This window comes from Corapipo altera, unplaced genomic scaffold, assembly GCF_003945725.1.
Source record: "Corapipo altera isolate COAL_440 unplaced genomic scaffold, ASM394572v1 78, whole genome shotgun sequence".
NCBI lineage: Eukaryota > Metazoa > Chordata > Aves > Passeriformes > Pipridae > Corapipo > Corapipo altera.
Window position 1 is genome coordinate 2,201,289 of NW_020884904.1, and position 27,836 is coordinate 2,229,124.

Genomic DNA, 27,836 nt, shown 5'->3' on the forward strand with positions numbered 1-27,836 from the left:
ACTCTCCTGCATGAGCTGTACAAGGAAGAAGCACCCTTTGTCTCATTTTTGCTCTCTCAAGATGAGATACCAAGCCTCAGGAATCTCTGCTGGCAGTATCATAAGGCAAACTCTGTCACTTCTCAGTGAGTACACCTGCCTCTGGAATGCTGAGGTACTTGTTCAGCAGGATCAAACAGTTGGAGTACATCTGGGGTTTCACCTGAGCAGCATCCACTCAACCATTATGAATGGGCTGCCTTGATCTTGTTAGGAAGTTTACATAATACAAGATACACAGAAAAAGAGCTTCCATGTAAAATAATACATGTACTTCACTGACTCTTAACTCTGCCAAAGTGTTCTTCTCTTTTGTTGAAAGCAGGAAGAGAAAATCAGAAATTAATGCAATACGTATGATTAATGTTATGGACATTAGTTGTGGGAGTGGGGAAAAACTGAAACACAGTCGAGCAGGTGCAGTAACCTGCATTGTAAATGTATTGTAAGAGTAGTGACTGATGAAATTGTTCACACAACACTGTCATTAGGCAGTCTTGGTCTTTGTCACTCCCTTCTGAACTATGTTTAAACCAAAGCATAGGGTGCATTTATATTCTTCATCTTCCTAGAACCTGAAACTTTAGTGGTCTTAAAAAGTTGATTGGCTTAATTTCCCTGTTATGACAGGCTGCCTAGTTCTAGGTTCTGAGGAGTGTGTGTGTGTGTTGAGATGGACTGTGCAAAACCTTAGAGAAATGCCTGTAGGGCATTTCTTGAACCAGTTGTTTTTGTTACTGTTTTGAATGTCCTATAAATAATTTTTTTATAATCTTGAGAACAGATAGATTGATCCAGAAAGATTGTGATGAGAGGCCACTGGTAATGCAGAAGTTCTGCGCTAAGATTAAGTAGCAGTAGAAACTCGTGGTAGGGCAAGGTAATAACTCTCTCCTCTCACAACTGTCTAAAAAAATCCTCTCAAACAAGTCTTGAGAACTTATTCTCCTTTGCAACAACAACAAACATAGAAATAAAAGAATTTCAATGCCTTTGCTAGATGCCCACAGTGGTGCAGGGAGCTCTCAGTCAGCAGTGTGTCTTTTTTTCCCTCCTAGGTATGGCAGTGTGGTGGAAGTGTTGAGGTTCTACCTTGCTCCAGGATTGCCCACATTGAAAGAGCACATAAACCATACACAGAAGATCTGACTGCTCACGTCCGGAGGAACGCACTGAGGGTGGCCGAAGTCTGGATGGATGAATTTAAGAGCCATGTCTACATGGCATGGAATATACCCCAGGAGGTGAGTCACAAAGACCAGGCTTTGCAAGCTTTGGCTTTAGATCTTTCTGGGTTTGGTTCCTACCCTGAATTTTGATTTTCCTGGTGGGATTCTCTTTGTATATATGTATGTATGTATTTATGTATTGTGTAAGATATGCCTATACATACACACTTACATATAAACATATATATGTATGTAGCTGTGTCTTATTCTAGAATCATGTCTTTGTCTTCTTTAAGTGCCTTAAAAATTAATTTATTTTCAAGTTCATCATCCTCACTGATGACTCTTTGTGGACATTTTAATGTAGTAGCTGGAGAAACGTGGGGGGGGGAAAGCATCAAATCTACATTACACATCTTATTTTGAATTTGAGTTTCCTATTTACCATCACTAAGAGCTAAATTCCTCCAGATTTGGGAAGAGAGTTCTGCCAAGGGAGAAGGGATGCTGACATCTGTTGATGCAAATGTGGGGTGTATGACATTACAGCAAAAGCAAATAGTCTAGGCTTAATAAATTAAAGGACAATTTCATTTTACTTTAATAAAATTTCTGTAAAATCTCTCAGTGATTTCACAACTGTTCTGAGAAACTGGTTTTGCTGCAATTTCTGTTTCAAGAGATAAAATGCTGTACTTCTCCTGTAGCTTAATAAGTAAAAGAGATTAGAATCAAAAAACCAGCTAGATATGTGAATGCTAATGTTGATTCAGCTGCTTTCAATAGCATCTTTCATCTCTTGTGATTAAAACTAGAAAATTTTGGCAATGTGGGGAAGTCACTGTCCTATTTTCAGGTTGCAGCCTTAGCCACAAAATTTGCCATGAAAGTACCAGGAAAAAAAAGGTCCTCTACAACCTGGTATAGGTAAAGGACTTTGTTAAAAGTTAGTCCCATGTTCATGGTATCCAAGTTGCCCTTTAAGTGTCCCTATTTTGTGTAGTCCCACAGCAGTTCATTCAAGAATAAGATATTTCTGGACTGGATAGGGTTACTTATTTTTTTGTCAAAACAATTTCAAATGAAATTTATTTGTGATTAACCTGATAGATTTAAATTTCAGATTCTACTTTTTATTGTTAGTTATTTTCTTGAAGATTGGTTGATCTTCAATTGATTGATTGATTCAAATTGATTAAGTTTCAATTTTTTGACTTGCAAAAACAGCACAAAATTTAGAAATTCCTTTTGATAACCAGGTCATACTGTGTTATACACATAGTTGCATAATATTCATCCAGATATGATTGTGGTGGTGCTTAAGCTTGTGCAAATTTGAGATTTGAATGCAATTTGAAATCAAATTCATAAAGAAGGCAAAGATAAATTGTTAATGTTATTAAATTCCCATTTAACAAGTAATAATAAGTCTTAACTGGGCTGATAGAGCAGAAAAAAATAAGTCTGCTATAATACATTTTAAAATTAATTTATTAACTAAAGCAAAAATTATTAACCAAAGGAAAAGTAAATGCAGTGTGTAAACTTAACTGATTTCTTCACATCACAAAATTCATCAAGATGTTTTCATAGTAGATCTTGTACTGCCAACACTGATTTTGTTTATATTTTTAAAGAGGAATAACAAGTTTTTTTACTACTTGAATCTCCAGTCATTTTCCCACCACACGTGTAGTAATCATCATTGCACTGAACTTATATTCTCTTATATTTCCACAAAGGCCACTGCTGTCAAACCGTAGAGGAGACTTAAAAACTGGAAATGGCAAATTCTAAATCAGCTTTTAATAGTGGTAGTCTCTTCTGTAATGTACCAAGATGCCTCTGTTACAGGGAGAAATCTGTTACTATGTGCATGTGCAGAACCTTCCTTAGTTTTTCTTAGCATTGTAGAGAACCAAATAAACAGAAACATGCCCACATGGTTATTAGAAATGCCCTGGGGAACAGCTTCGTTTTCACAGTTCTAGAAGGCCTATAAAGCCTGAATCTACTCATTGTCTGGTAATTGCTGCAGGATGTTCCAAGACAGTGTGGAACCTTGGTGACCATCAGAAAGTTTTCCTGGCAGAAAGACTGTGACTTACAGCTGGGTACATTCAATTGTTCACCTACCTTTCATATTTTACTGTGTGGAAAAGAGGGAAGGACTTGGAAGAGTCCCTCTGCTCCACTTTCATGAGGCCCCACCATGAGTGCTGCATCCAGCTCTGGGGTCCTCAGCACAGGAAGGACATGGACCGGTTGGAGTGAGTCCAGAGGAGGCCACCAATAAGATTAGAGGGATGGAGCACCTCTCCTATGAGGAAAGGCTGAGAGAACTGAGATTGTTCAGCCTGGAAAAGAGAAGGCTTTTGGGCGACCTGACTGTGGTCTTCCAGTACCTGATGGGAGCCTAAAAGGGAGATGAAGAGGGACTTTTTGTAAGGGCATGTACTGACAGGAGAAGGGAGGATGGGTTTAACATGAAAGAGAGTAAGTTTAGATTAGATATTAGGAAGAAATTCTTTACTGTGAGAGTGGTGAGGCATTGGAACAGGTTGCCCAGAGAAGCTGTGGCTACCCCATCCCAGGAAGTGTTTAAGGCCAGATTGGATGGAGCTCTGAGCAATCTGGTCTAGTGAAAGTGTCCCTGCCCATGATGTGGGGTTTGGAACTAGGTGATCTTTAAGGTCCCTTCCAGCCTAAACCATTCTATGATTCTATGAAGAGTGTTGGGGTTCTGTTTGGTTCTGACTGCACAGCAGTCCCAAATCAGCTGTAGAATTTTGAAGGTGTTCCATAGCATTTTTATGTTCATTGTGCAAGGCCTGGTGCCAAGAATCAGGGGAAAAGTTCTGGAGACCAGGGAATTCCTCTTACTTTCCTGTGCTAACCTTGTGAGTACTGAGCTGAATCTGGAACAGTAGGAAGCAAGTACATTTTTAAGGAAAGCAGGAGAGTACAGTATAAAATTACACTCCCAAGCGCTGTAACTGAATCAGTCAGCATAAAGAAAATCATATACCTCATTAGTGGGAGTCCTCTTTGAGACATCTAAAGGTCAGGAGCAACTCAGGCTCTGGTTGGTACAGAAACATCAGGAGAAAGAGGGAGAATTCAGTGTAAAGAAGCAAACTAAAAAATAACTTAAAGCTTGTGGGACACTTATAATACAGACTTCTAGTAGTCGTGAGACAAAGAGACAGTGGATGAGAAAAACTAGGGATGGTGAAATACTAAAAAGGGGCAATTTTCAAACCAAACCTAGCTTCAGATAAGGGAAAAAGATGTCAAGCCCTAATTTTGAGAGACATGCAGAGAGGACAGAGAGGATAGCATTGCCAAATACTGTTACACAAGTGAGTAACTACAGGAGTAATTCTCTATCTGGAAGCTGATGAAACAGTGCACTGGTAATGGACTCTGTAGGTAATAAAAGTGCATTCAGTTATAATACTCAGGACTTTCCATGAAATATGTTATTTCAAAATGTTAACTGCAGGACCTGATTTTTCCATGGAAAAATTCACAGATCTCTGAGAAGTCAGATGTTTCCAAAGGTTTTAGTCTTTGAGAGCTAATAACAGGAATACTGAAAAGGAGTCAGACTCATTTGGCAGTGTGTTGTGACTGCCCTCCCGGGATCTCTGGGGGCTTTTCTCTGACGTACTGAGCGCTTCAAATAGGGATCTCAGATACCATGGTGATTTCTGCATCACAATCACTTAGATAAATAGATTCAGAAAAGCACTTAAAACCCAAAGGAAAGATTCATCAAGTCCCAGAAGCAAGAACTGTGCTTTCTATGTGTTCTGCCTCTGCTTCTGGTTTTGTTGGTTGGTTTTTTTTCCTCCCATCGTATTCTCAGCTTTGGGAACACACTGACTTATTGCTGATGATAAAGCCCATATGCTCTATGCGAGCTATTTTTCTTCTCCAACTGCATGGGAGGATATGATTACTGAGGCCCTTGATGCTCTTTCTTACCTTACACAGTAAAGTGTGAGGAAAAAAGCATTGGTACCTGCAGGGTTGCAAGAGAAAGGAGTTGGGGTGCACTGGAACAATTTAGAACCTTATCCCAGGAAGTCTTGTTAGTGGTGGAAGTCAAATGTCTGTGAGCTGGCACCCTCCTTTTCCTCACACAAGTGGCAGATACTCCAGCAAGTGCATGAGCAGGATTTGTTCATGAGATCAGTCGGTTTTCTTACAGCACCCCATAGCCTTTTCCTCTGTCTAGTCATTTGCCACAAAAGTCAGGAAAAAATGGCCACTTGAGGAGTAGTTCCATGTAAGGCTTTACGAATGATACAGAGTTTGAGGGGAGGAGAGTCACCATTTTTAAGGATGAGTTATGCCTGTGTATGCCAGATCTCAATTTCCTACTTATTAGTATACTTTGCTCATGTGGAAGTCAGTTTTGCTTCAGTTAGAAAATGCTTCCATAATAAAATATACTTGTTCTAGATTAGCATTAATTCAGCACTTTGTGATGCATTTTTTGCTTTAGCAGTTCAGAAGCCTACTTATACAGATAGCTTTTTGATGTGTAACTAAGAAAACTCAATGCTTTCAATGTTATTTTTTAATCCTGTCTTGTGGCTGACAAAATCTTTGGGGTGTTTATGGCTCCGTAAAAGCTGTTGTATAAGTAGATAGATTATAAGATTTCCCCATGAAAATTTATTTGTCCTGTGTTTTGCTCTGAGGCAGGAGTGGTAGAGCACAGTGTGGAGCAAAATGTCTCACTTTACTTCCTGTCAAAGAGCAGCCATGGATTTGCACTTAGATCCCTCTCTAAAAATTTCTACTGCATGATTTTAATGTGATAAATTATTGATTTTTATATACGGGGACTTTATGAAGCTCATGCTTTGTGATCTGCTCTAATGATAAGCGAGAAGTAGGTTAGCCAGAAATGTAAAGGCGAATAAAAACTGGGGGAGAGAATATTCTGCAAATGCTTTTAACAAAATTAGCAACTTCTCTTTTTACATTATAAGAGAAATTTAATAAGTACTATTTCAGAGAGGTGAGCAGAGCTTTCGCTCTTTGCAGTGAAACAGTGACCCAGACTTCAGAAATGGCCAGAAAGTGTCATCTACTAATGATTAGGCCACAGTGGAACAGCAGCAATAAGGTTTTTTCTAGGGGAACTTTCTGCTTCCTGCCAATTCCTTTCGGATTTGGACAGTGCCAGGAAATTAGAGAGCAGTGATACTCATTGGAAGCTGGATCGAAACCCCACTGAAGTCAACAGCAGTGGTTCCATTCACCAAAGCAGCCTGTGACAGAGACCCCACCTGTGTCATAATTTAACTGAGACACTTATGGAGTGTGTGTGGGCAGACGACTCACTTCACAACCAAGAGCTGGGAATTGCAATGGAGGAGACTCCAGATGTTTAATTTACATGGAAGTGTATTTGCTGATGTCTTTTCTGCTTTTTCTGTCCTTTGTTTCATGTGTAGGACTCTGGAATTGATATTGGTGATATTTCTGAGAGGAAGGCCCTAAGGAAAAAGCTCCAGTGCAAGACCTTTAGGTGGTATCTCGTCAGCGTGTATCCAGAAATGAGAATGTATTCAGATACTGTCGCCTATGGGGTGGTAAGGATCTTGTTTACATTTCCCATTCTAAAAAGGTGCAATAGTGGAAGTAATTCATGAAGGAAATGCCTGGCTCTAAGTAGAAGAATCAGATAAACTTCAAGTCACCAGTTAAATAATTTGTTACTGGTTACTTGACTGAGACAGCTGCTCTGCTGTCATTCATGTTGAGGTATTCTGGACGTTATCTTCCTCCCTGAATTTTTTGTTTGTTTGCTTTGTGGATTACATTCCACACAGAAATACTCAAGGTGTTGATTTTTTGGGCACATTGTCACTGACAGTTGGAATGTTTGTGGCAACAGGTAAATTCACAAAATAAACTCTATTTTAGCTGCAACCTTCTTAAGACTGTAGCCAGATCTTAATTTAAAATTACAGAGTCATTTAGAATAGGAAAGACATTTAAGATAATCAAATTCAACTGTTAATGGTTGATGTCTTCCCCTATTAAACTTTAAGCCATTTAACAGCAATCCTGATCCACCCTAGAACAGATATCACAACAGACATTTGCTAGAAGAAGTTATCAAAGACTGACATTCCAAACTAAGCAAATCTCACATAGCCAACCCGTGTGTAAAGCAGCACTAGAGAGGTTCTAGGATTATGTTGCATTCAACAGAAACTGCAGCTACATCCATGCGTTTTGGGATCATCATCACTTGTGTGACAGTAGTGCCCTTGTCTGTGTTGAAATCACACTTGAGTTGTACTGTGCTGCTTAAAGCAAAGGCAATTCTTGCCCCTCAAAAACTGGCAATCCAAACAGAGAGGGCAGGTGTGCATGACATGGAAGATGAGCATAGTAAGTTAATATGGGCCCCTAATAAGGTGGTAGGCCTTGGACATCTTTTTCACGTTCTCATCCAGTGGTATATTAAAAAAAAATTGATTCCTATGAATTAAATTTGCCTTTTTGCATGCAAGTGCCGTTTGGGAAACGTGACTAATAAGACCAGACCTTACAAGTGAAAGGTTTGGCTTGAGACATTTCTCAACAAGAAGTCTGACCTGTGTGGTTTGCCAGTATGGCTCTGCAAGAGCCTCAAGGGTGCCATAGAGCAGCAGCTCTGTTTTTGACAAATGAAAGGATTGCACATCCTACAATATTCCATGACCCCTTTGATGATCAACTAAAATAATAACGCTGGCTTTTTGTACAATGAAAAAAGAGAAGAAAAGCACTTCCAACAAAGGTTTGGGTTGTTGCTAGATGCATGAGATAATGGTTACCTTCCAAGGTAGTTCAGAACAATGCCAGAATCACACCTGTGTGCAAGGAGCCTCTTCCATAGACTGTGGAATTGCCCTCAGCAATTCCACAATCTAATCAGGTGTGGAGTTTCCTGAGGAGAAGGAGGCATAGCAGCAAACAAGTGCATGGTTCTGCTTGTAGGTAGCTCTGGCTAAAAAATCTCTGATTGCAGGTGGAAATGATACAATATAAAGAAAGGAAGTCTCAGGGTTAACTCCACATTGTGCAAGTCAAAATGAAAATCAGCAGCAGGCACCCTATGATTTTATATTCTGCTGAGAGTTTTTCATCAGCTTTTGGGCAATACACAAACCAAAAAGAATAAGAAGCGTTTTTTATAGAAATACTGAACTCAGTGGTCAATCTGGAGAAGAGGAGCCTTCAAGGAGACCTTGGGGCATCTTCCAGTACCTACAGGGGCTTACAAGAAAGCTGGAGAGGGACTTTTCACAAGGACATGTAGTGATAGGAAAAGGGGGGATGACCTTAAGCTGAGGGAGGGCAGGTTTAGATTAGATACCAGGAAGAAATTCTTTCCTATAGAGATGGTGAGGCACTGGAACAGGTTGCCCAGAGAACTGTGGACTTCTCATCCCTAGAGGTGTTCAAGCCCAGCTTTATGGGTTTTGAGTAACCTGGTCTAGTGGAAAGTGTCCCTACCTGTGGCAGGGATGTTAGAAATATACAATCTTTAACATCCCTTCCAACCCAAGCTATTCTATGATTCTGTGATTTAGGGATGCACAGTAATGCACATGATGCAGTTTGTAGTCTGCAATATGTGAGTAACCTCATCAGCTAAGAGAGATGTGAGAAGCAGGCCTTATTTATTCTGTCACAAAGGAAGTAGTGGACAACTATGGCAACAGGCAAAGGGGGAGTGTTTTAAGAAATACACAGCTTACTGATTTATGAAATACTGTTGTATAACACTAAAAGATAAAGTGCCCCAATCTTTTTAGTAGAAGAATTGCTTGGATATCTAATCTTCTTTTGTGTCTGCTTTCCTGTGTTTTGCAGTGGAGAAAGGTGTGATGTTTCAAAGCATGTCAGCTGCTTTCTTATTCTTTAAATGCCTCCATTCATCATCTGCCTTCATTTTTCGTATAAAATATAGATATTGCTACTATAACATTAACATCAATTTAAAAAAATACTGAATAATTTAACAAGATATCTGAGTAGGGGTGAATATCTCTTTAGATATTCTAAGTAAATTGTAGAGTTGCAGCTGGGATAAGAGATTGATATATTAAATCTGAAGAGCTCATTTTATTTTTTCATTTTCAAGATTCATAAGAGGATTGGTGTCCAAAGGAATATGGTGTCTTGTCTCTTTTTCTGTAGTACCTGATCACCAGGCAGCTGCTGTTAGGTTAAGGTCATGTTTCTTTTCAAAGCTGAAGTCTCTGTTTCTGTTTTACTGCTGGGTCAGCCCTCTCAGCTAAGTCACATGCTGATGTTGGTCAAGGCAGATTTTTTTTCTTTTTTTATTATGGGAATTACTGTGGAAAAGATTATAGCATTAGGTCTAGGACAAACATTAGAACCAGAGTTTATGGAAGAGGTTTTGAAAACACAAAGGTAGGGATGGATCCAGGCACGAATTAATAAGTCTGATATTTATCATCACTTTGGATAGAGAGTGGTGCCTAGACATCTGACCATGATTAGAGTTGTGGTTATGGTAACATTTATGGATGAGAGCTAGGAAGCCTAGAAAGAGGAGACTTTGTTTTATTCTTGTTGCCGTGGGATTTATGGTGCTGAAAAAAATCTCCGGAGCAGTTAATTAGGAGTGAGATAAGAAAGGGTTTATTATGCCAAGGCAAAAGATGTTACAAGACATGCTTGCCTCTGTGCCCCAGATGTTACATTTTATAATACCATCTATCCAATCCCAAATGTGTCCACCCTGTGGCCTTTACTCTGGACCGCCCCGGGTTCACCCCTTAGAAATTAGTCTGGGGTGTATTTTGAGACCCTCTTTTCATCCTATCTTCATCTTCTTCAGAGCACAAAGGGTACATGGTTATCTAATTCTTGACTTCATTTTGTTGTTCAGGCCCTGATATGCTGTTCTCCAAACAATCCAGGCCTTGCCTTGACAAAAGACTAAACATTTCTACTGGATTCGGGGGTAGGAGTGATAATGGGAGCATAGAACGGGGTAAGAGGGTTAAGGAATGTGTAAACAAGGGTGCTACAGGGAAAGGGATGTGAGGGATGCTGCTTTTAGAGTCTACTTCCACTACTTATAAAACATACAAGGCTTACAAGTATTAGAAAAATAAAAAACCCTTAGGGGCTTAAGGCATCATTCTCAAGGCTTTAATTCTTGAGAATAATGCCAGTATTGATACCTAATGCATATTTTCTCTTTAACGTTGAGATCTGTCCTGTCTATTACTGAATTTAGAGTTCGGTTTGGAGTTGGAAGTCTTGTAGAGATGAGTTGGTGGGTTTGATTTTATTCACTATCTGACCATGGTCTCTGGCTTGTCCACATTTCTTACATGCTAGTGCAGTTCTCGACTTCCTTTCTAAGCATATGAGTTTGTTTTCCTCAAAGGAGGCTCCTGTGCACAGCTGACAGGACTGCTCAGTTAATCACAGATGGCTGCAAACCACATCACCTCTTCACTCTCTCCATCACACAGCCCTCTCCTCTTCCCTGAACCAATCTTATACCACTGAACACCCTTACACATGTCCATGGGTATGCAATCCACATCTTCGGCCCCACACTTTAAAAAGGCCTTCCAGCTATCTGTGCTCATTAATTTAGCACTTCACTTTCAGAAAACTCTGCCTCAGCATTGCACAGGTAATAATATACAGGGCTTTGTGATGACCAGGGCCAAGTACTTTGCAGTCTGTTCATTGCTGTGTGTGGGTTAGCCCGGAATAATGCAAAGGGGAGCTAATGCATAACAATTGGCCAGAAGTCTCCAGGTGTCAGCAGAAAGGAGTTTTTGAATTATTTCCAGAAATCAGAAGACTCTCTTGAGGGATTCTGAAAAGCTGTTTAGTACCTCATCTATACTGCTCAGCCAGTCACACTGCTAAAACATTCAGGTTCGCTATATTGGTGTGTACCAGAGGCTCATCAGACTTAATGTTTTTAAAACATATATCAAAAAAATTATTGCTATCTCTGAGGGCTTTCTGAAATCTACCCTGCCTGAGACTTTCTGCAACATTATGGAAATCAGTAGTGTTAGATTATCTGCAAGGAAAAATGTAGTCCGGGTGCTTTCTCTTCAAAATCTTCACTGCAACATGTTTTTAATTTTGTATATTCTCTTAATCAACTACATATGATTTATTTTTTTTTTTAAGAAAAGTAGTCACATCCCCTTTTTCTCATGTAAAACTTGCTTGATTTCTTTTTCTTTCTGTTTATTTTAGCTGCAGAATTCCCTGAAAAGTGATTTGTGCCTTGATCAAGGGCCAGACACAGAGAATATCCCAATCATGTATATCTGCCATGGGATGACACCACAGGTTAGTTTGTCTGATGATCTCTGATATTGCTGCTGCTCATTGCAGATTGTGTAGGAGGAACCATCTTGTACCTGTCATTGTTTTCCTGCAACAGTACCTCGGTAAGCTGTTTGGTAGCTCTTTTATAGAAAGATAGAACATTATTTCTACTGTAAATTGAGAATCCCTTGTATATTAATGCTTTGACAAGGAAGTTTATTTAATAATTTTCAAAGAATTTAAGAAATATGAGTGTCAGAACTTTCTGAGATTTGTTGATAAAAGCTTTCATTTCTGATCTTTAACTGTGCATGTCATATGAATTAAACAATGAATTTTAAGATATTTTACATACATATATAGGTATACTCACAGTTTATTTATACATTATCTGAAGCAACATCTTTTTTTTACTTTATATATTTACTGTCTTATTTCCACAAATCTGAAATGTACAGACACCCTCTTCACACCATACAGCTGTGTCAAATTCCAAACTCTGTCCTTGTGAAAACCCCTCTTCTAAGGCTCCTTTTTTTTCTTTCTCTGCTGTTCTCCTGTTACCTAGTATGTGCCAAAGACTCAAATTACCAAAACCTTTCCATTCTCTTACACAACAGCTGGATTTATTAACTTGGCAAACAAGAGGGTTAAGACGTGTCTCCTCAAATAAGTGAAAGTGTTTCTAGACAAATCTTGACAAGAAAAGTAACGTTACATGGCCTAGAACATGCTTGTCAAAGACAGATGTGCAGATTATTTAACTTTAAAAGTAACATATGCAAAAGTTACATAAAGGAAATGGACATACTTGTGGGAGTGGTTGGAGAAACTGAAAAATCCCTCCGGTTTCAATAGTTTTTTATCTGACTACCTTTTATATTGACTTTTTCAAAAAGACCCTATTATGCCCCACCTTATGAGGTTATGGAATGTGGTTTTACCCTGGAATTGTCAGTTACCTGATTTGACTGTACAGCAAATGAATCCTTGTAATATCTCAGAAATAAACACAGAACAACAGGGTAGTCTTGTCCCCTGTACCTGGATCTCACAGTGAGCTGGAAACGTGAGCTTGTTGAGCTGCAGATATAATTCAGTGCTTCCTTGCCAAGTTGCACACACTGCAACTGTGTTCTGTGCTGGCTTTCTTGGCTGAGGGCCTTTAATATTGATTACTAGTGGCATCATGCTCTAGTAAATTATGAATGATGAAGGCAGAAATATCTGAGAATCCCATCCATCAGACTCGTTCACTGCGTGGGCTGTGGCTTATTTGTCACATAATTATGTGGGAACCACCGTTTGCCTCCAGGAGGTTTTGAAGACAGTCCTCAGTGTTTGTGAAGGAACTGTGCAAATCACCCATGAGCCAGAGACATTATTCTTCATCCTCTGGGAGGACACCATGACTCCCATGGCATATCATCCGTGAGAACAACACACTGCAGGCGTGGTTGTAAATTCCAATTAGAAATTTTAATTAGAGTTGAGAGACAAACAACAACAAAAAAAAAGTGTCTTCAATTAGCACAGTTCAGTATTCACCAGATAAAGAACTACCTTTGAATGTCATCTCAAGTTCTGTACAAATGAGACAGCAGCAAATAAATGACAGAGGGAGAGGAGGCAAGGGAAACTTTTCTTGACGAGATCCTGCTCCTTCGTAATCACAGTGTTATGTCTCCTCCCCAGTACTATGTATTTAATTTTGTAACTAATGTTAAAAACAACATCCAAAAAGGCCCATATATGGGTAAGGTCCCAGTAATGAGGGAGAACTTTTTTTAGAAGGGAATTAGACTTTCTCTGTGTTAGGGATTATGGTATCAACATGGATTCAGCATACTTCTGCAAGATTTCCATTGCACATATTACACCTCTTGCTTAAGCAGAGCTGCAGCCATTTACTTTTTCTGTAGCATGTTGGAAATATTTGTATAAATATTCCTTTTAATCTTAGTGAACTTAGTGAACAGTAACCACAAAAGATACCGGTGAGATGCTAATTTTATTCTACTAGTGGTGAAATGCTATATGAAAGGGGATATTTTGCCCAGCTGGCAGTCCTTATCAAAATAGATCAGTGCCCTGATTCAGGACTGCCTGTATGAGTGTTTGGGTGATGCCCTTCTTAGCTCTGGTGCAAAGTTTTGCTGCTGTTGCTGTTCCATTTACAATTTCATTGCTGCCACCATGGAGGACTTTGCACAGTTGCATCTAGATGTGCAATAATATATCTGACTGTCAGGAACCATTCCCACATATGCAGCTTAAGTTGCTGTTCTTAGTTACTGCTATAGCCCCTCTGCCAAACTGGGTGACTTCCTTTTATTTTTCCCCAATAACCTCTATCAGATGTTTCTGGATTTTCAGCTTTTTGCATAGGAAATGGCTTAGATGAGGTATTTGACATCAAAGAATAGTTTTAGAATTGTAGGCACAGCTACTTTTTCCTTTTAATATGTATTACACGGGGAAGAAATCATTGAAGTAAACAGAAAGGGAACTGAGTACCTGACATTAAAATTCCATGCTCCATTTTTGCTGGCAGTATCAAAAACATCATGTGTGGCTTCATAATTAAAAGCAGTAGAAAATGGCAAGGAAATATCCTTAAATATTGCAATGAAATTATCAGAAATAATTTTCCCTGTGGTGTTTCAGCTTCATTTTAAATAGGATCAGAGTTAGTGATGGTAAGGATTCTGTAACAGATTTCCCAACCTTTCAGCAGTCCACTCCATATTTACAGTCTACTGTAACTAAGAGTAGCATATTCATAGTTCATTCCTTCAATCCTTTATCTTGGAGTGCTTTATAACTGTGTTTGTTTTGTACTTCCCTTCTGCAAATATAGAAACTGATGCAAATCTTATGTAAGGCTAAATAGCAGGATGGAATGGAAAATCAGAACATAATCTGTCCGTTTCCTTAGCCCTCTGATACTACCAGTGAGAAAGAATTTCTCCCAGCAGGGTATTTGACTTGGCCTGAAAAGACAGAGAGCTCTTGAAAAACCAGAAACTGTGATTAGGTATGTTTTCTATCCTCCTTCCATCTTCAGAGAGTGCTTTCCAGGGTTAGCTGTATTTTGTCCTGGGCCCCAGGAGCCTGAACACTTCAGGAGTTACGATACCATCCACTGTAGAGCCCTGTGCGTGTTCAACCAGTGGAAAAAAAAAATGAGTGATGATCCTGCAATGCATTCACATGAATTTAAGGGAAGATTTTCTATTCCTTTATCTTTAGTAAGAATTATTTCATTACAAAATGTTGCCCCGATGATTATAGATTCTACTGAGAGCTTCCTCGTCTAGGTGGTAGCATCTGAACAGCATAACTGTTCAAGTTGCTCGTCCTCCCTTGATTCTGCTGCCACAGGATTTTGCTCCCTAAGCATCACATCCTTCCTTTTCTGCCTTTGGTCACTCTCTGCCCAAAACAGAACTGTCATTACTACTCCCATCTGTACAGCAAGATACAGTGGTATGGCATATGGCATAACTCCCCAGACTCATTAGCAAGAACACAGCCATCACAGCTGAGCATCTGCTATTGCTTCTTGCAGCAACCAAGTACTGGGCAGCTTTTAGATGTGCATGAACGAAGACCATAAAGTGGGTTTTGTGCTTTTAGTGTGTTGATGGTCAACCATTTGTAAGGGGCTTTTAGCACCTGTGTTAGCCTGTCATAACAAGCCTGTCCTGCTGTGCTGTACTGCTTCTGCTTAGCACAGCTGAGCAAAACTGGCTCCTGCAACTATTAAAACAGCTAATGTAGTGAATGCAACATGGTAAAATAGTTAACAAAAGTAGGTCAAACAGGTTCCTACTACACTGTTCAGTAGTGGTAGAAATCACATTGCTTTATTCGCATGAGGACAGCTCAGAGGCAAAGCACAGCTGCCCCCCATCAGTGTGATGACAGAGGGAGTTAGAAATACTGGGAGACGAGGTGGACTTGGCACTAAGGGAGAGAGTGAGAGGAGATAAATGTAAAGAAAAGAAGGGAAGGCAGAAGAGCAGCAGTGGCAAAACAGTACGTAAAACATAAAGTTCGTGTGAGGTTGTGGGGCTTTTGCTGTTTGTTTTTTTTCAAAGTGGTTCTTGCAGAAAAGGATAAAGGTACTGTTTTAATTCTTCACCATGTTGAAGTAAAGCAACAATATGTTAGGCCTTAGAAGATCTATTTCCAGCAGCGCCCCTATTTTGCATGGAGGAGAGGGTTTGCTTGTACTTGCAGTAAGCACATGCCTCAGGCCTGACTGCATTCTCTTCCTAATTCTGGGAACCTCCTGAGCCTGGATGTTTGTTGTTAAGACTGCTGTTTAACCAGGCCTGTAATCATGAATGCACACTGTAGACAGTGTCACTTGCATTAAAACTACTCCTGAGTGATAATTTAGATTTTTTGGTGAGAATGAAACACCACATTATTAGAGACTTTATTGTATAATAAACGAATACCATCAATCAGTGAAGTGATATTTTAAGTACAGACTTACTTTGAAAAGTGCATGTGATTGAGGGGATAATGGGCAGTTTTGTTCTCCTGTTCCATAGCTTCTGGCTCATATAATTCTCAACTTATAAGCAGTTGAACCCCAAAGCTCATTCAGTGATATGAAAGTCAATACAAACGAGTCAGATTTTTGGGAATTCAAGTTGAGGACCAGGGTCAGAAGACTAGATTGGGAGAATCACTGGGAAAGAAATGCAGGGACACCCATTTATGTAATTTATATGATATCATTTCACAAGAGATTTCAGAACTGACACTTGGACACCTGTGACTCCAGCCCTGTCTGGTACAAATTATTGCATCTCCACTGAAGGCAGTGAAAGGAAGACATGCCAACACATAGAGTTGTGCCAGTTCACACTGTACAAGACTCTGACCTGAAAAAATGATGTTGTATTCTAAGCACAGTGTGGGAAGTACTTGAAACAGCTGTTACAAAAACTCCCAGTAACTTCTAACCTTCTAAAAACTACTTGTGTGATTCATGACTGCTCCTTTTCAAATGTTTTTCAGATATATTTTTATAAAAGCTATATTTTCTTCAATCAAGTCTCTTACCATGATGTTTGTTCATACGCAGATATTTGTTAATTTGTAACCAAGAACATATGTATGACTAAAAAATAACTATCATTGAAGGCATTTATATTCCACTAAAAAAGGACAGTCAGTCACAAACACTGTATAGTTATTAGTCCAATCTGTAAAACCCAGGAGAGGGAAGATTCATAGATGTTCCACAAATAATTATCAAAATAATTAAAATTGCCTTGAAAATTATTTGTGGGAGAGAAGAATAAATTTGTCAGCTTATTTTACATGAATAATTTAGACATCTCTAAAGTTAGTATGATCTTCAAGTTATTGAGACATTACAAAGATAAACATTTCAGAATTAAGTTTTAATAGAGCCTTAATTTTAGTAAGTGTGTTGCTATGTTGAATTTTTTTCTTTAGATTCCTGTGCCTAGTGTATTGGACACATTGTATTGGACAATCAGCAATGTCAGGAAAGCTGGGAGAACCACCCCATGCTTTGTCAGAATGAACATTGAGGGAATTAGGAAGCAGAAACAGTACCCCTCTTGAGACTGGCTGTGAAGTATGATGACCAACAAGCATTGCATACCATTTTATAAAGAGAAATTAATAGACAAAATGTGATGTATACAATTTACTACAGGTAGGCTTTCCATAACACCTTATCATTTGCTTTAAAAAAAAGAAGTCAGTGAATAGTGCAGCTGCTTTTCGTTGACAGTTTTAACACTGCTGCCGACAGAGTCCCACAATACTGCTGTCCTGACAAGTTTTAGATAAAGGAGCTCCTGAAGCTTAAGAATAGCATATAGCTGTGATGGCTGAAATTCTGAGCTGCCTTATGGATGAATATGTATTCTCTTTCTCCTACACCTGAAAATTAAGCTTATAGTAATATTGTAACCTAGACCAGTGTTCTAAGACACTACAGTGAGATATATACATTTCAGAAAAGGTCTTCTGTTATTTACAAGTATTGTTCTGAAGTGTGTGTGTAAAACACATAAGCATTGCAAACTGAGGACTCTGTGCAAGAAGACAGTATAACAGAAGGCCCCACATGTAGCAGTTGCTGATTCTAGCACTTTTCCATGGTTATCAGGGAATAAGGAGGGACAGAACAAAACCTGCTGATGCATCAATGATTGACCCTTTAGAGTTGAAAAATCACTGCCTTGAAGATGAGATATCTACAGTAAACATTTTCAGGCAGTCTTTTTTTTAAGCAATGAAAGGAAGCAGAGCAGGTGTTTGACAACTCTCAGTTATATGAAAACTCAGGGTTGGTGTTCACATTTGTCTTCAAGGTAAATGTTAGACACGTTCAGTGCCTGTGTACAAGGCAGCCTGATCTGAGATCTGCTCTGTGCAGTACCATTTCTTTCTAGAACTAGAACCAGAATATCTTTTTTTTTTTAATCTAGGTTGCTCAGTTCTGTAGAGGCCCAAGCAATAGAAGATAATTTAGAGAGCCAGTGAAACTGCCTAGCAAGGGTGGTTTATAAGCATTAATAAATTATAATTTTTATTTTAAACATATTCTGTAAATTGCTATGGCAATTAATGTCTTATATAGGACATTCCTACTGGGTAGTTTATTAAGGCTATTTATATTTCTGCTAATTTCTTGCAGTGCATAAATCCTGATTTTGATCACAGTACAGTTAATAGAAATTGTGACCTTGTTTGCAAGGGAAGCAAAATCTGGAGTTAGTTTTTTGCAATCCTTTTCAAAGTTGAGTTTCTCTATGTATGGCTGAGAAGCTAAATCCAGCAATACTTTTTCAAAGCTGCAGTCTCTTTAGAATATATAACAGGTGCATCAGGAAGCTACAGAGATGTTTCAAAGGCTTTTAAAACCAACCAGTCCTTCTTGGCTTAGCACAGGAAGTACAACACTTTCTTCATGGGGATGTGTTGTGATTGAAGACATTTCACACTACATATTATTTTATTATTTTAATATTTTTCCTTAAATTTGATTCTGACCAAATTCTCATTATTTACTGCAGTGTAAAGCTTCAGAGAACCTTTTAATCTGATTTCTGGAGCGGGGTTTTTACTGAGCCGTTTGCCATGAGTGAATTATTTCTGTACTTGCTGTGGCAGTGTTAAGGTTTGCTGTTGGACTCGATGGTCTTAAAAGTCTTTTCCAACCTGAACAATTCTGTGATTCTAAGAGCCCTTCTGCTGATACAGATAACAAGACTGTTACCCAGTCTTCTGTGTTGGTTACCTCATTCAAATCCAACATCCATTGCCTGGTGGGACAAATTCCCTTAACTGAAGAGAGTTGTTCTTTGGCAAGTGAAGATCAGTAGTGGTGAATTTTCAACTTGTGAGTGTGGATCTGATCACTAGGCCCACTGGTGAATGATTTTTAGACTGTGTTTTGCAAATGACCACAGGTCTTTAAATAGTAGGACAGAGTCTAAGCTGTCTCTTCATTTTATGAAAGGATCAGACATACTGAATGTCATTCTCTGTTCAGAGAGTAAGAGGCATTTGAATTCAAAAGAATGAGCATAAGAGGTCCTTCTTCAGGTTTCAAACCTAGGATAGGTCTTTTGTATTTTATGCTTCACTGGCTAGAAACAAAAGCAAAGGAAAAACTGTAGAACTGCCTTATTCTGAATCTGAGGAAATATCTTTTACGTCTCTCAATTTGGAAATAATGGACTGGATATTTCTGCTTATTTATTTTTGTGTTTAAAACTATGTAGTGTAAAAATGTTGTGTATGCCTGTGAGAATTGAGAGAACTGATCACTTGGAATTGAAACTCCAACCATGGTAAAATGAGAGAGTTGAAAAATAATCCTTTTATTCCTAAGAGTAACATTGATTTTCTCATTTGGAAGCATATAGAATTTTTGTAGTCTTGGAGGAATGGTTTTGTTTGGAAGAAATTTTTTCTTTGTTTAAATAGGATGGTCTAGAATGAAAAATCTTAAAAATACCTTAGATGCTTCTGAGATCTATATTCTTCCCTAGTGCACAGGATCACTGCTGAAGGCGAGCATGAATAATGAAAAAGGAAAATACTACTATAAGCTGAAACTAATGATCTGGCTAAATAACTAATCTTGACATGCAGGTTCCAGAACCTGAGTTGGAGTTCAAAAGAAAGAATTCAAAAAGTCAGTCAATTCTTTTGAGTGCTATGAAGAAGAACATTAAGAACTTGAATTACTTGAAAACTTAGAGCCAAGAAGGCTCTAAGAAAAAGGTCTTTTTAATTAATACTGGCTGACTGCTAAGCATTTTTCTGACTAAGAAATGACTGCTCATTTATGCAGGTAAGTGCAGCAGAAGAGTCAAAGGTAACTTGGCCAGTGCCACAGAAGACACATGTTTGAAAAAGCAAATAAAACCCCTAATCACAAAACATAACAGGAATAAAAGCAGCTGTCTGTAACATGCCGTATCTGTTCAGTCATCCATTCTTCCAAATAAAAGGGAAATGCTCATCTCAGAGAATGGATAAGAGCTCTTTCATGATAGCAGTACTATTTAATATTTTATAGTAGAGATGCTGATGCAATTTTACATCTATTAGAAGATGTGCTGAAAGATAGAGAAGCATAAGTTAACCTTTAATGGAAGGAAAGATTGCAAATGCTGATCAGAAGTAATGTCAGAAAGGTACTGAGAAAGTGCTATCAAAGACATTCAGTTTCTCAGCTTTTGCCTAGTAAAGCAGGATTTCCACAGAGATAATAGAAACTTCAATGGGCAAAAAAATCTGATGTAATTTACCTAGACTTGATAAACTCAGCTTTTATCACATTACTGCAGAAAAGAATAATGCATCATGTCAGCAAAAAGTAATAGTAAGTGAGCTGGTGGAGTGCTCAGAGCAGCACACTGGGGCCACAGAGGATGCTCATGTGTACAGACAATGGGATTAATCCGTTAACACCTCTACTCTCCTCTGTTGGACCCCAAGGTTGACAGACTGGGGGCTTTCTCAGTTTGTGATTTTTTTTTTAGGTGGGATTTTCTTTGTTGTTTTTAAGAATAACTTGTTAACTCATATTGCTGCATATTACAGAAGGTTCTTCACAGAACCTTCCAACATCTTGCTTTAGATGTTGGAATTTTTGCATCTCAGTCTTTGGGTTATTCTCTTCATCTAGAATTCTGTTGCCTTTCTATATGACTAAATCCTATGTTAGCATTATTATCATCTTTTCTGGTTATCTTGTCCACTGTTGTTATGCCTTCTATTGATATGGGTGGAGAGGAACATATATCTTCTGTCTCTGTGGTTTGACTAGAAGCAATCTGTTGTGCACTTTGTTAAATAGATGAGACTGATCCAGGAAGAGGGAAAAATGGAATATCAAAGGAATTGATTTTCAGACTATTTAATGTCTTCTTTTGATTGTTTTTTTGAATTTTATAAGATTCAAATCATGGTTTCTGAGCTTCTCATTGTCACTGTTAGAACTTTCTTCCCCGGTTTACATTTTTGGGACAATTTGCCCAGAATATCTGTAGTAAAAAATCCCGCACTGAAAATATAATTGAAACAAACTGTTGGGAGCAACTGCAGTGCTTAAGAATTTAGAATTATCAGAGCATTTCAAGCTCTCATGTACTGTTTTAATTTAGAAGAGATTAGAGTTGTCAGCCTGAATATTATACAATAGGTCAGAACTGTTCTCATCTAGCAAATAAAAATGCCACATAACATGTCCAGGCGATTTTTTTTCTTGTGTTATAGTAAGTGATTTTTTTTTGTATGGATAGCTTTGGACAAAAAGATTTCAGCAGGTTAAAATGTCAAAACATTTGAAAACATGAAGGTGAAATATTGCTGGGCTTCTAGATGATGAGCCTGGCACATAGAATTTGGATTCGGGTTCTGTGTGTTTCCTGTTGAACACTTAAGCCGATTAAAGGTAATGCTGCCTTTCATCTTTGGTTTGGTTCAGGAGTCCAGGCTTACAGTGGGCTCTTACATCCACCCAGCGAGCTGGTGCCGAAGGGCCTTGGAGCCAACACCCCCAAAACACACAGGCTGTTGTGGTTTTGAAGCTGCTGCTGCTTTGTGCAGGGCTTGGCTAACGCCCTGATCTTGGAGCCTAAAGCTGCCCTCACTCAAGCACTTTGCAAATGAGCACTACTTGCAGGGATATAGGACAATCAAAAGAGAAGGGCAGGGCTTTCCTTTGCTAAGTTGAAAATGATTTTATTTAATGCTTTTGGAGAAATAGAGCAGCCATGCTGGGTACCTGCAGTGTCTCATAATCTAATACTATTTGAGCGACTCACATTTTGTAAGTGCATTAATTTGAAATAGATCAGAGTTGCATATTATGTAGCTATTACTAGAGTTATCCATATTTTAAAGATGTCTGTTCTCATTGCAAATTGGCAGTTCAATCAGCAGTTTTTAAAACCAATTGTCGCTTACAATATAAATTCAACATAAAACCAACCTAGTTATTGGAGCACATGTATAGCACTTGGAGATTGATGATGGAGTAATTGTTAGAGGGTTGCCAATTTAAACATTCTTTTGATTGATATTGTACTGTCTCTTTTGTTACTTCATCAGAGTTGAAGTTCTGAAGGTCAGATTTTTGTTTCTCAAATTCTTAAGAGTATGTGATTAACTGTTACAGAAGGTAGTTAATACAGTAGATGGAAGATTCACTTTATAGTTTCTTTAGTTTTATTGATAATTTTATTATGTCATTCCATTAATTGAAGTCATCCACTGGCTCATTTAGAATTCATGGACCAAGTTCAGTCCCCATGAAAGCATATTTAACTCCCTCTGTAATTACATGAGCCATACTACTTCCAGAGTATTCATTCAAATTCTGATCAGCAATTCAGCTTCAGCTTAGTTTCTCCCTGGTATTGTTCACCACTTGCAGAGTACAGTTATTTGCAGAAATGTTTATGGAATGATTGTATCCACAGTGTGATTCTGTGAACAGGGAATTTTTTTTTTTCTCCTGCTCATTAACTATCATTTGTCCAATCAGGAAGCAGAGAGAATGTCAGAAATTATTTGCTCACATAAAATGTTGATTGAATATTTATGAGTAACTGAAAAAAACCCCTGCATTGATTTGTATGCCAAGGAAAAAGCTATGTTTGTCAGATAATTTATTTGAAATCAGCAATCAAACTAGCTCTTAGCCAGAGTTGAGTTCAATCTAAACCTGAATATATTTACAGAGTAGTGGTATTTTCCCCAAAGGAAAATATGGGATACTAGAGACTTTAATTTAGCATGATTTCAAGAGCCAATGGTTAGAAATTAAAGCCAGTTGGATACCCATTAGTAATAAGGTGCAAATTCCTATCAGAGCAAATGAGAGGCTAACATAGAAAACAATGACACTAACTGTTGAAGTCATCTAAGCTGACACAATTCTGGAAACTATAATTTAATGTGATGCAAGTCATTAGAGGTGAGCAGGTGGAAGTATAGAGCCCGTGGCATATGGAAAAGCAGAGACAAAATACTGATGGTCCTCTTTGGCTCTTGAATCTACTCACATGTCAATTAAGTGGCAATCAGAGCTAGGATTTCTTTGAATTTGAATTCAATTTAGAGTGTTCAGAAATAACACTGTTACAGCAGATGAATAATGCTGTGCCTTTAAAGAAATTGGGGGGGGGGGGGGTTAATGTGTTTCTGCATAACTTTAAAAATAGTTGTTAAATTTCTTGAATAATTTTCTCTCTTTTCTCTTAAAGTGTGATTACACAAATTACACAGGGATAGCTCTGTTATGCCAAGCCTTTCCACTCAGTTGGCTGTCCATAAAGGCTTAGAGCAATCAAGTGGAAAAGCTGAGGAATGCATTTAAGTCGTTCCGATGTTACAACAGTATTAAATTTGTATTTGTTTAGCAGGGAACTGCCCTGATTGGGAACATTGGAGCTTTGTTGCTCTTGCTGTGTTAAAGATGTAGTGATTTATGCAGCACACCTATTCCATCTCAGCATTTATTTTTAGTGCTTTCAAACTCTGAAATTAGCCTTAAAACTGTGAGGTCTGCATTGACTGACTCACTAATGGCATCAGTTTGGGAAGTTAAAAATAGCTACACAGTTTATGAACTCACATGTTTTGTTAAAATAAGATGAAGCTTAAATAAAATAAAATAAAAACAACCTGGAGAAAACTGAGATAGGTTACCACATTAAACCTGGATCTTTTATAAATTATGCTGGTTTGCATTTGATGTGGAGGTCTGTGACCAAAGGGCAGGGACAGGACTCAGTATGTAAGAAGCAGATCAAGGTAAATCAGAGCTGTGAATTTCAGGTTGGGTTTGAGTTTTAATTTGATCTTCCATTTTGTATTAACACAGAACCAAATCCTTAAATTTTTTATTTGTTCTCAAATGTGTTCATATGAGGAAATCTTCCATTGTTCAAATTATCAAATACCACTGCATTAGTGTAATACAGCATAATAAAAAGGTTTCCTTTGTTATAATGTGCCTGCACAGTGTTTTCACCATATGGGGCAAATACTGAGTACCAATTGACTTCAAAACTGTGTGTGATGTCAGGATTATATAAGCATCAGATAATCATTTAGTGTTGCTGGATCAAATTTTGACAGGGACTGACTAATCATGCTTTTATTTTTTGTGTCCAATGAAATCATGACACTAAGTCCTTTACCTGTTGGATTGATTGATTTAAACATCTCATCAGGTTTAACCTCTTTCTTGTTAGCTACTATGAATTTGGGGGTTTTAAGAATTTCTGGAGCAATCAGGTTGCTTTTTCCCCACGTTGCATTTTTTAATTCAACGTAAGCAACAGGAGTAATTGTGAGTGTTTGCATAATGATAAGACATGGAGAACTGGGACCTTCTTGAGCACTCAAGGCACATTTAAATATGAGCTGTCAAGTGAGCTGCATGTCATTCTGCCAGATGTGTGACATACATGGTTAATACTTTGAAGAACCTAATTTTCCACTTTCAAAAGAAGCCAAGCTGGATAATTTTGAATTAACTATTTGCTGCAGAATGCCTATTTCTGGCTTCCAAATGTATTTTCAATACCCTATGGGGTGTGTTTTTCAAATAAGTTAAACTGCCCAGTGTAGACTCTATTCACTGCACATAAATAACTTGAAGGAATACTGTAATTTGATAGTTACTCCCTGAGATAATGCTCTAGTTATGTCACTAAGAAGATGCAAAAATACAGCCTACAAGAACTGTGGCAGATTTGATATTTATTTCTCTTCAACTTCTTGAAACTGCTCAGACTTCTAAAAATCAATGCTGATTAACTTTTTTGTTAATCAGACAAACATTACCTCTTAGGATTCTTCCTGTCCCTCCAACTTTGTTACTCCCCAACTGTTTTCAGACTCATGCTTATGGGGGACTTTTTCCCACAGTCACAGAATGATTGAGGTGGGAAGAGCCCATTGGAGATCATCTAGTCCAGAACCCCTGCTCAAGCAGGATCAGCTAGACCAAGTTGCCAAGGAAAATATCTCGTGGTACTTTATTTTCCTATTCTGTCCATACAAAGGAGATGAGACCCAGTTTATCTTGAGCAAGTGAAGAGTCTCCTGTATGGGCAAATTAGTGACATTGAAATAATTCTCTCTCTTTCCTGATTTGGTGATTCCAAGCCAAATATTGTGTCTGGACAGGGGGGAAGAAAAGTTTCTGTGAGGAAAAAAAAGTGACCTCAGGTAACCATCACTGTCCAAGATTCGAGATAGATATAAAAGAAACTCTAATATTTCTGACACCTCTTCTTTAATGCCAAGCATTAAGGATATAAAGTAACTATAACCAAATAGAGTAACCCATGAAATTGTTTCATCTTCAGTAGCAGCTGTGATTCAACAGTGTATATAACAGTTGGGATGGAGTCTCCCAGCTGATAGTGAAGGATAAACTCTGGTTACTTTGGGCTAACAGGACAGTGACTGAAGCTCTAATTTCAGTAAGGCTGGCCCAAGGATTTCAGTCAATGCCTGATGAAATGCTCCCTGGCTAACACCCATGAAATGTGAATCAGGCTTTAAATGCAGAGCAGCTTCAAACAAGTCAGAGAGATTCTTTGTGCAACAGGAGAATAAATCTGGTGCCCCATGTGCTGTAGAGAATGTAAAGTTGTTTTTATTAAGAGAGTGCTCAACACTACATCAGGATCTGGTACAGTAGTGTGATTCAGCATCTCGGATGTTGATGTAGCCTGTCACCTCAGCTTCCCATTCATCTCCCAAATTGTTCTTTGAACAACATTTTTGCAAGAACAACATTTTCAGGTACTTGCTTTTAGGGCTGGTGCAATTTTGTTCACAGGGCTTTGTTGGCTTGAAGAAGAGCATGAGATTTCCTCTGGAATTATCCAGACTGTGGATAGTGCGATTTTTAATTACAAGTTTCTTCCTGCTGGGAATCTGACAAGTTTAAGTCAGATGTCATTTGTAAGAGTGAGTTGTTCTGGAGACTCTGACAAATTGCTCCCCTGTGATTCTGCTTATGAGGATAACAACAGAGTTTTTTGAAGGAGCATACCAAAGGAAGTAACATGTAGTTGGCTGTGGTTCTGTCCTCCAGATGTGTACCAAGGAGGGATCTGGACCAGCAGTTTGTTGACTGAAAATCTGGTGCTTTATTCCTGACTGGTTTTGTTTTGGGGGAACGGCTAAGTGCAATTAACGTGGCTGTGGGTTAAACTTAAGAGCTCTGCTCTTTCATGGTTTTCCCACACTGAATTCATCTCACAGACCAACACAGATAGAGAGAAACCCACTCAGGGAAATTGATATTCCCATGAAGTAATCTTATGTAAGCAGACATGCAGTGTAGGGGAAATCTCCCTTTGGCTGAGAAATTCCAGAGTTTTGAGGTGGTGTGAGGACAGCACATATCTACCACAGAATGGTAGGGTTCCCAAAACCCACAGCAGGACACTGTTGGACCCCATGGTGTGCAGTCACCTGCTCCATCGGGGTATCCACAAAATCCAGGATGTAGCTGTGGTTCAGTGGATTGCACTGGCTTTGTGGTCACAACATCCAACTTGTGGCAAGGACAGGGTATGAATTATCTCTTTCCTGTCCTGAGCTTCTGCACAGGGCCTGGGACCTGCGTCTCTAGGAATTGAGAGGGTCACTCCCCTCCCTCCTTACAGTTTACTGTGGATACATGGGTCAGGACTGCAGTGGTGTCTCCTCTTGGCAGTGTCCTAGCACAGAATTTCCTCTGTTATGGGCACAGGTCAATGTCCCCTGGGAAGGAGGGGAGGAGCAGGAAGGCAGCAGTTAATTCCCAAGCCACTATTTCTCTGGTGCCCACCCCTGCCCTCCTAGGGAGGATCTGGCCCTAGAGGCCCCATGTAGGAACACAGATTTGTGCTTTAGGGACAATCAGCTGCACAAAATAGTACAAATCACTAAATAGTTTATTGTACAATAGACAATTGTCTATTAGTGTTTTTATTCATATGCAAATTAAGAAGCTGCTAACAGTAGTAATTGTTGTTGGTTTAGAACAATCGAAAGGATATTGAAAAATTAATTTACTTAAAAGAGTCCTGAAAGAACCATTATTTATGTTGCAAATACTCAGTCACTTTTAATTATGAGTGACTGATGTGCCTGTTTTTTGTATTAATTCTGAGCAGCAAGACAGCGAGCTTTTTCTTTGCTTTCAGTCTGTGTCCTGCAGATACCATTATAGGATAATCTACTTCAGATATTAAAATAAAGGCTCCTAAGACAGGCAGAAAATGTGGGGGGAAATCTGTGACATAATCTGCCTTTAGTGATGAAGGCGGCTTAGCGTCACAGCCCAGTGGTACTTTGGCAGCCTGGAGCTTAGTGGAGCTGTTTTAGCTATTCACTCTTGTATCTGAAGGTCATTTAAACAACCTGGGTTTAGAGTTGTTGATTTTACTTTGCTGCCTCATCCATCTGACAAGCTGTTACTCAGAAATCTGAGCCTCTTCTGCTTGGCCTGCGAGTACCTGTAAGGCCTGAGTTTACATGTGAGCCTGCACAATGACTGAATGGCCCAGAAATGAAATGAAATTAAATTAATGAAAACGGGGGGGGAGGTATTGCAGTATTTGCACAATTAAGCAACATGCCTTTGCATATCATGGTATTTACAGTTTCATTTCTTGCCAAGGTTTTACAGCCTGATCTGTGTGAGGGGCACAACACGAAGTTGGTGGTGTTCTTGGTCAT

The 27,836-nt window shown here is 38.7% G+C and overlaps 1 protein-coding gene across 3 annotated transcripts in view; it reads left to right on the top strand.

The window, feature by feature from the left end:
• Positions 1-27,836, top strand: part of GALNT18 (polypeptide N-acetylgalactosaminyltransferase 18) — a 228,733-nt gene that overhangs the window by 169,476 nt on the left and 31,421 nt on the right. For all 3 annotated transcript variants that reach the window (XM_027651167.1, XM_027651166.1, XM_027651168.1), the window contains exons 8-10: positions 1,098-1,283; positions 6,683-6,820; positions 11,490-11,585. In XM_027651167.1, coding sequence (XP_027506968.1) covers positions 1,098-1,283; positions 6,683-6,820; positions 11,490-11,585 — 420 coding nt within the window. The remainder of the gene's footprint in view (positions 1-1,097; positions 1,284-6,682; positions 6,821-11,489; positions 11,586-27,836) is intronic.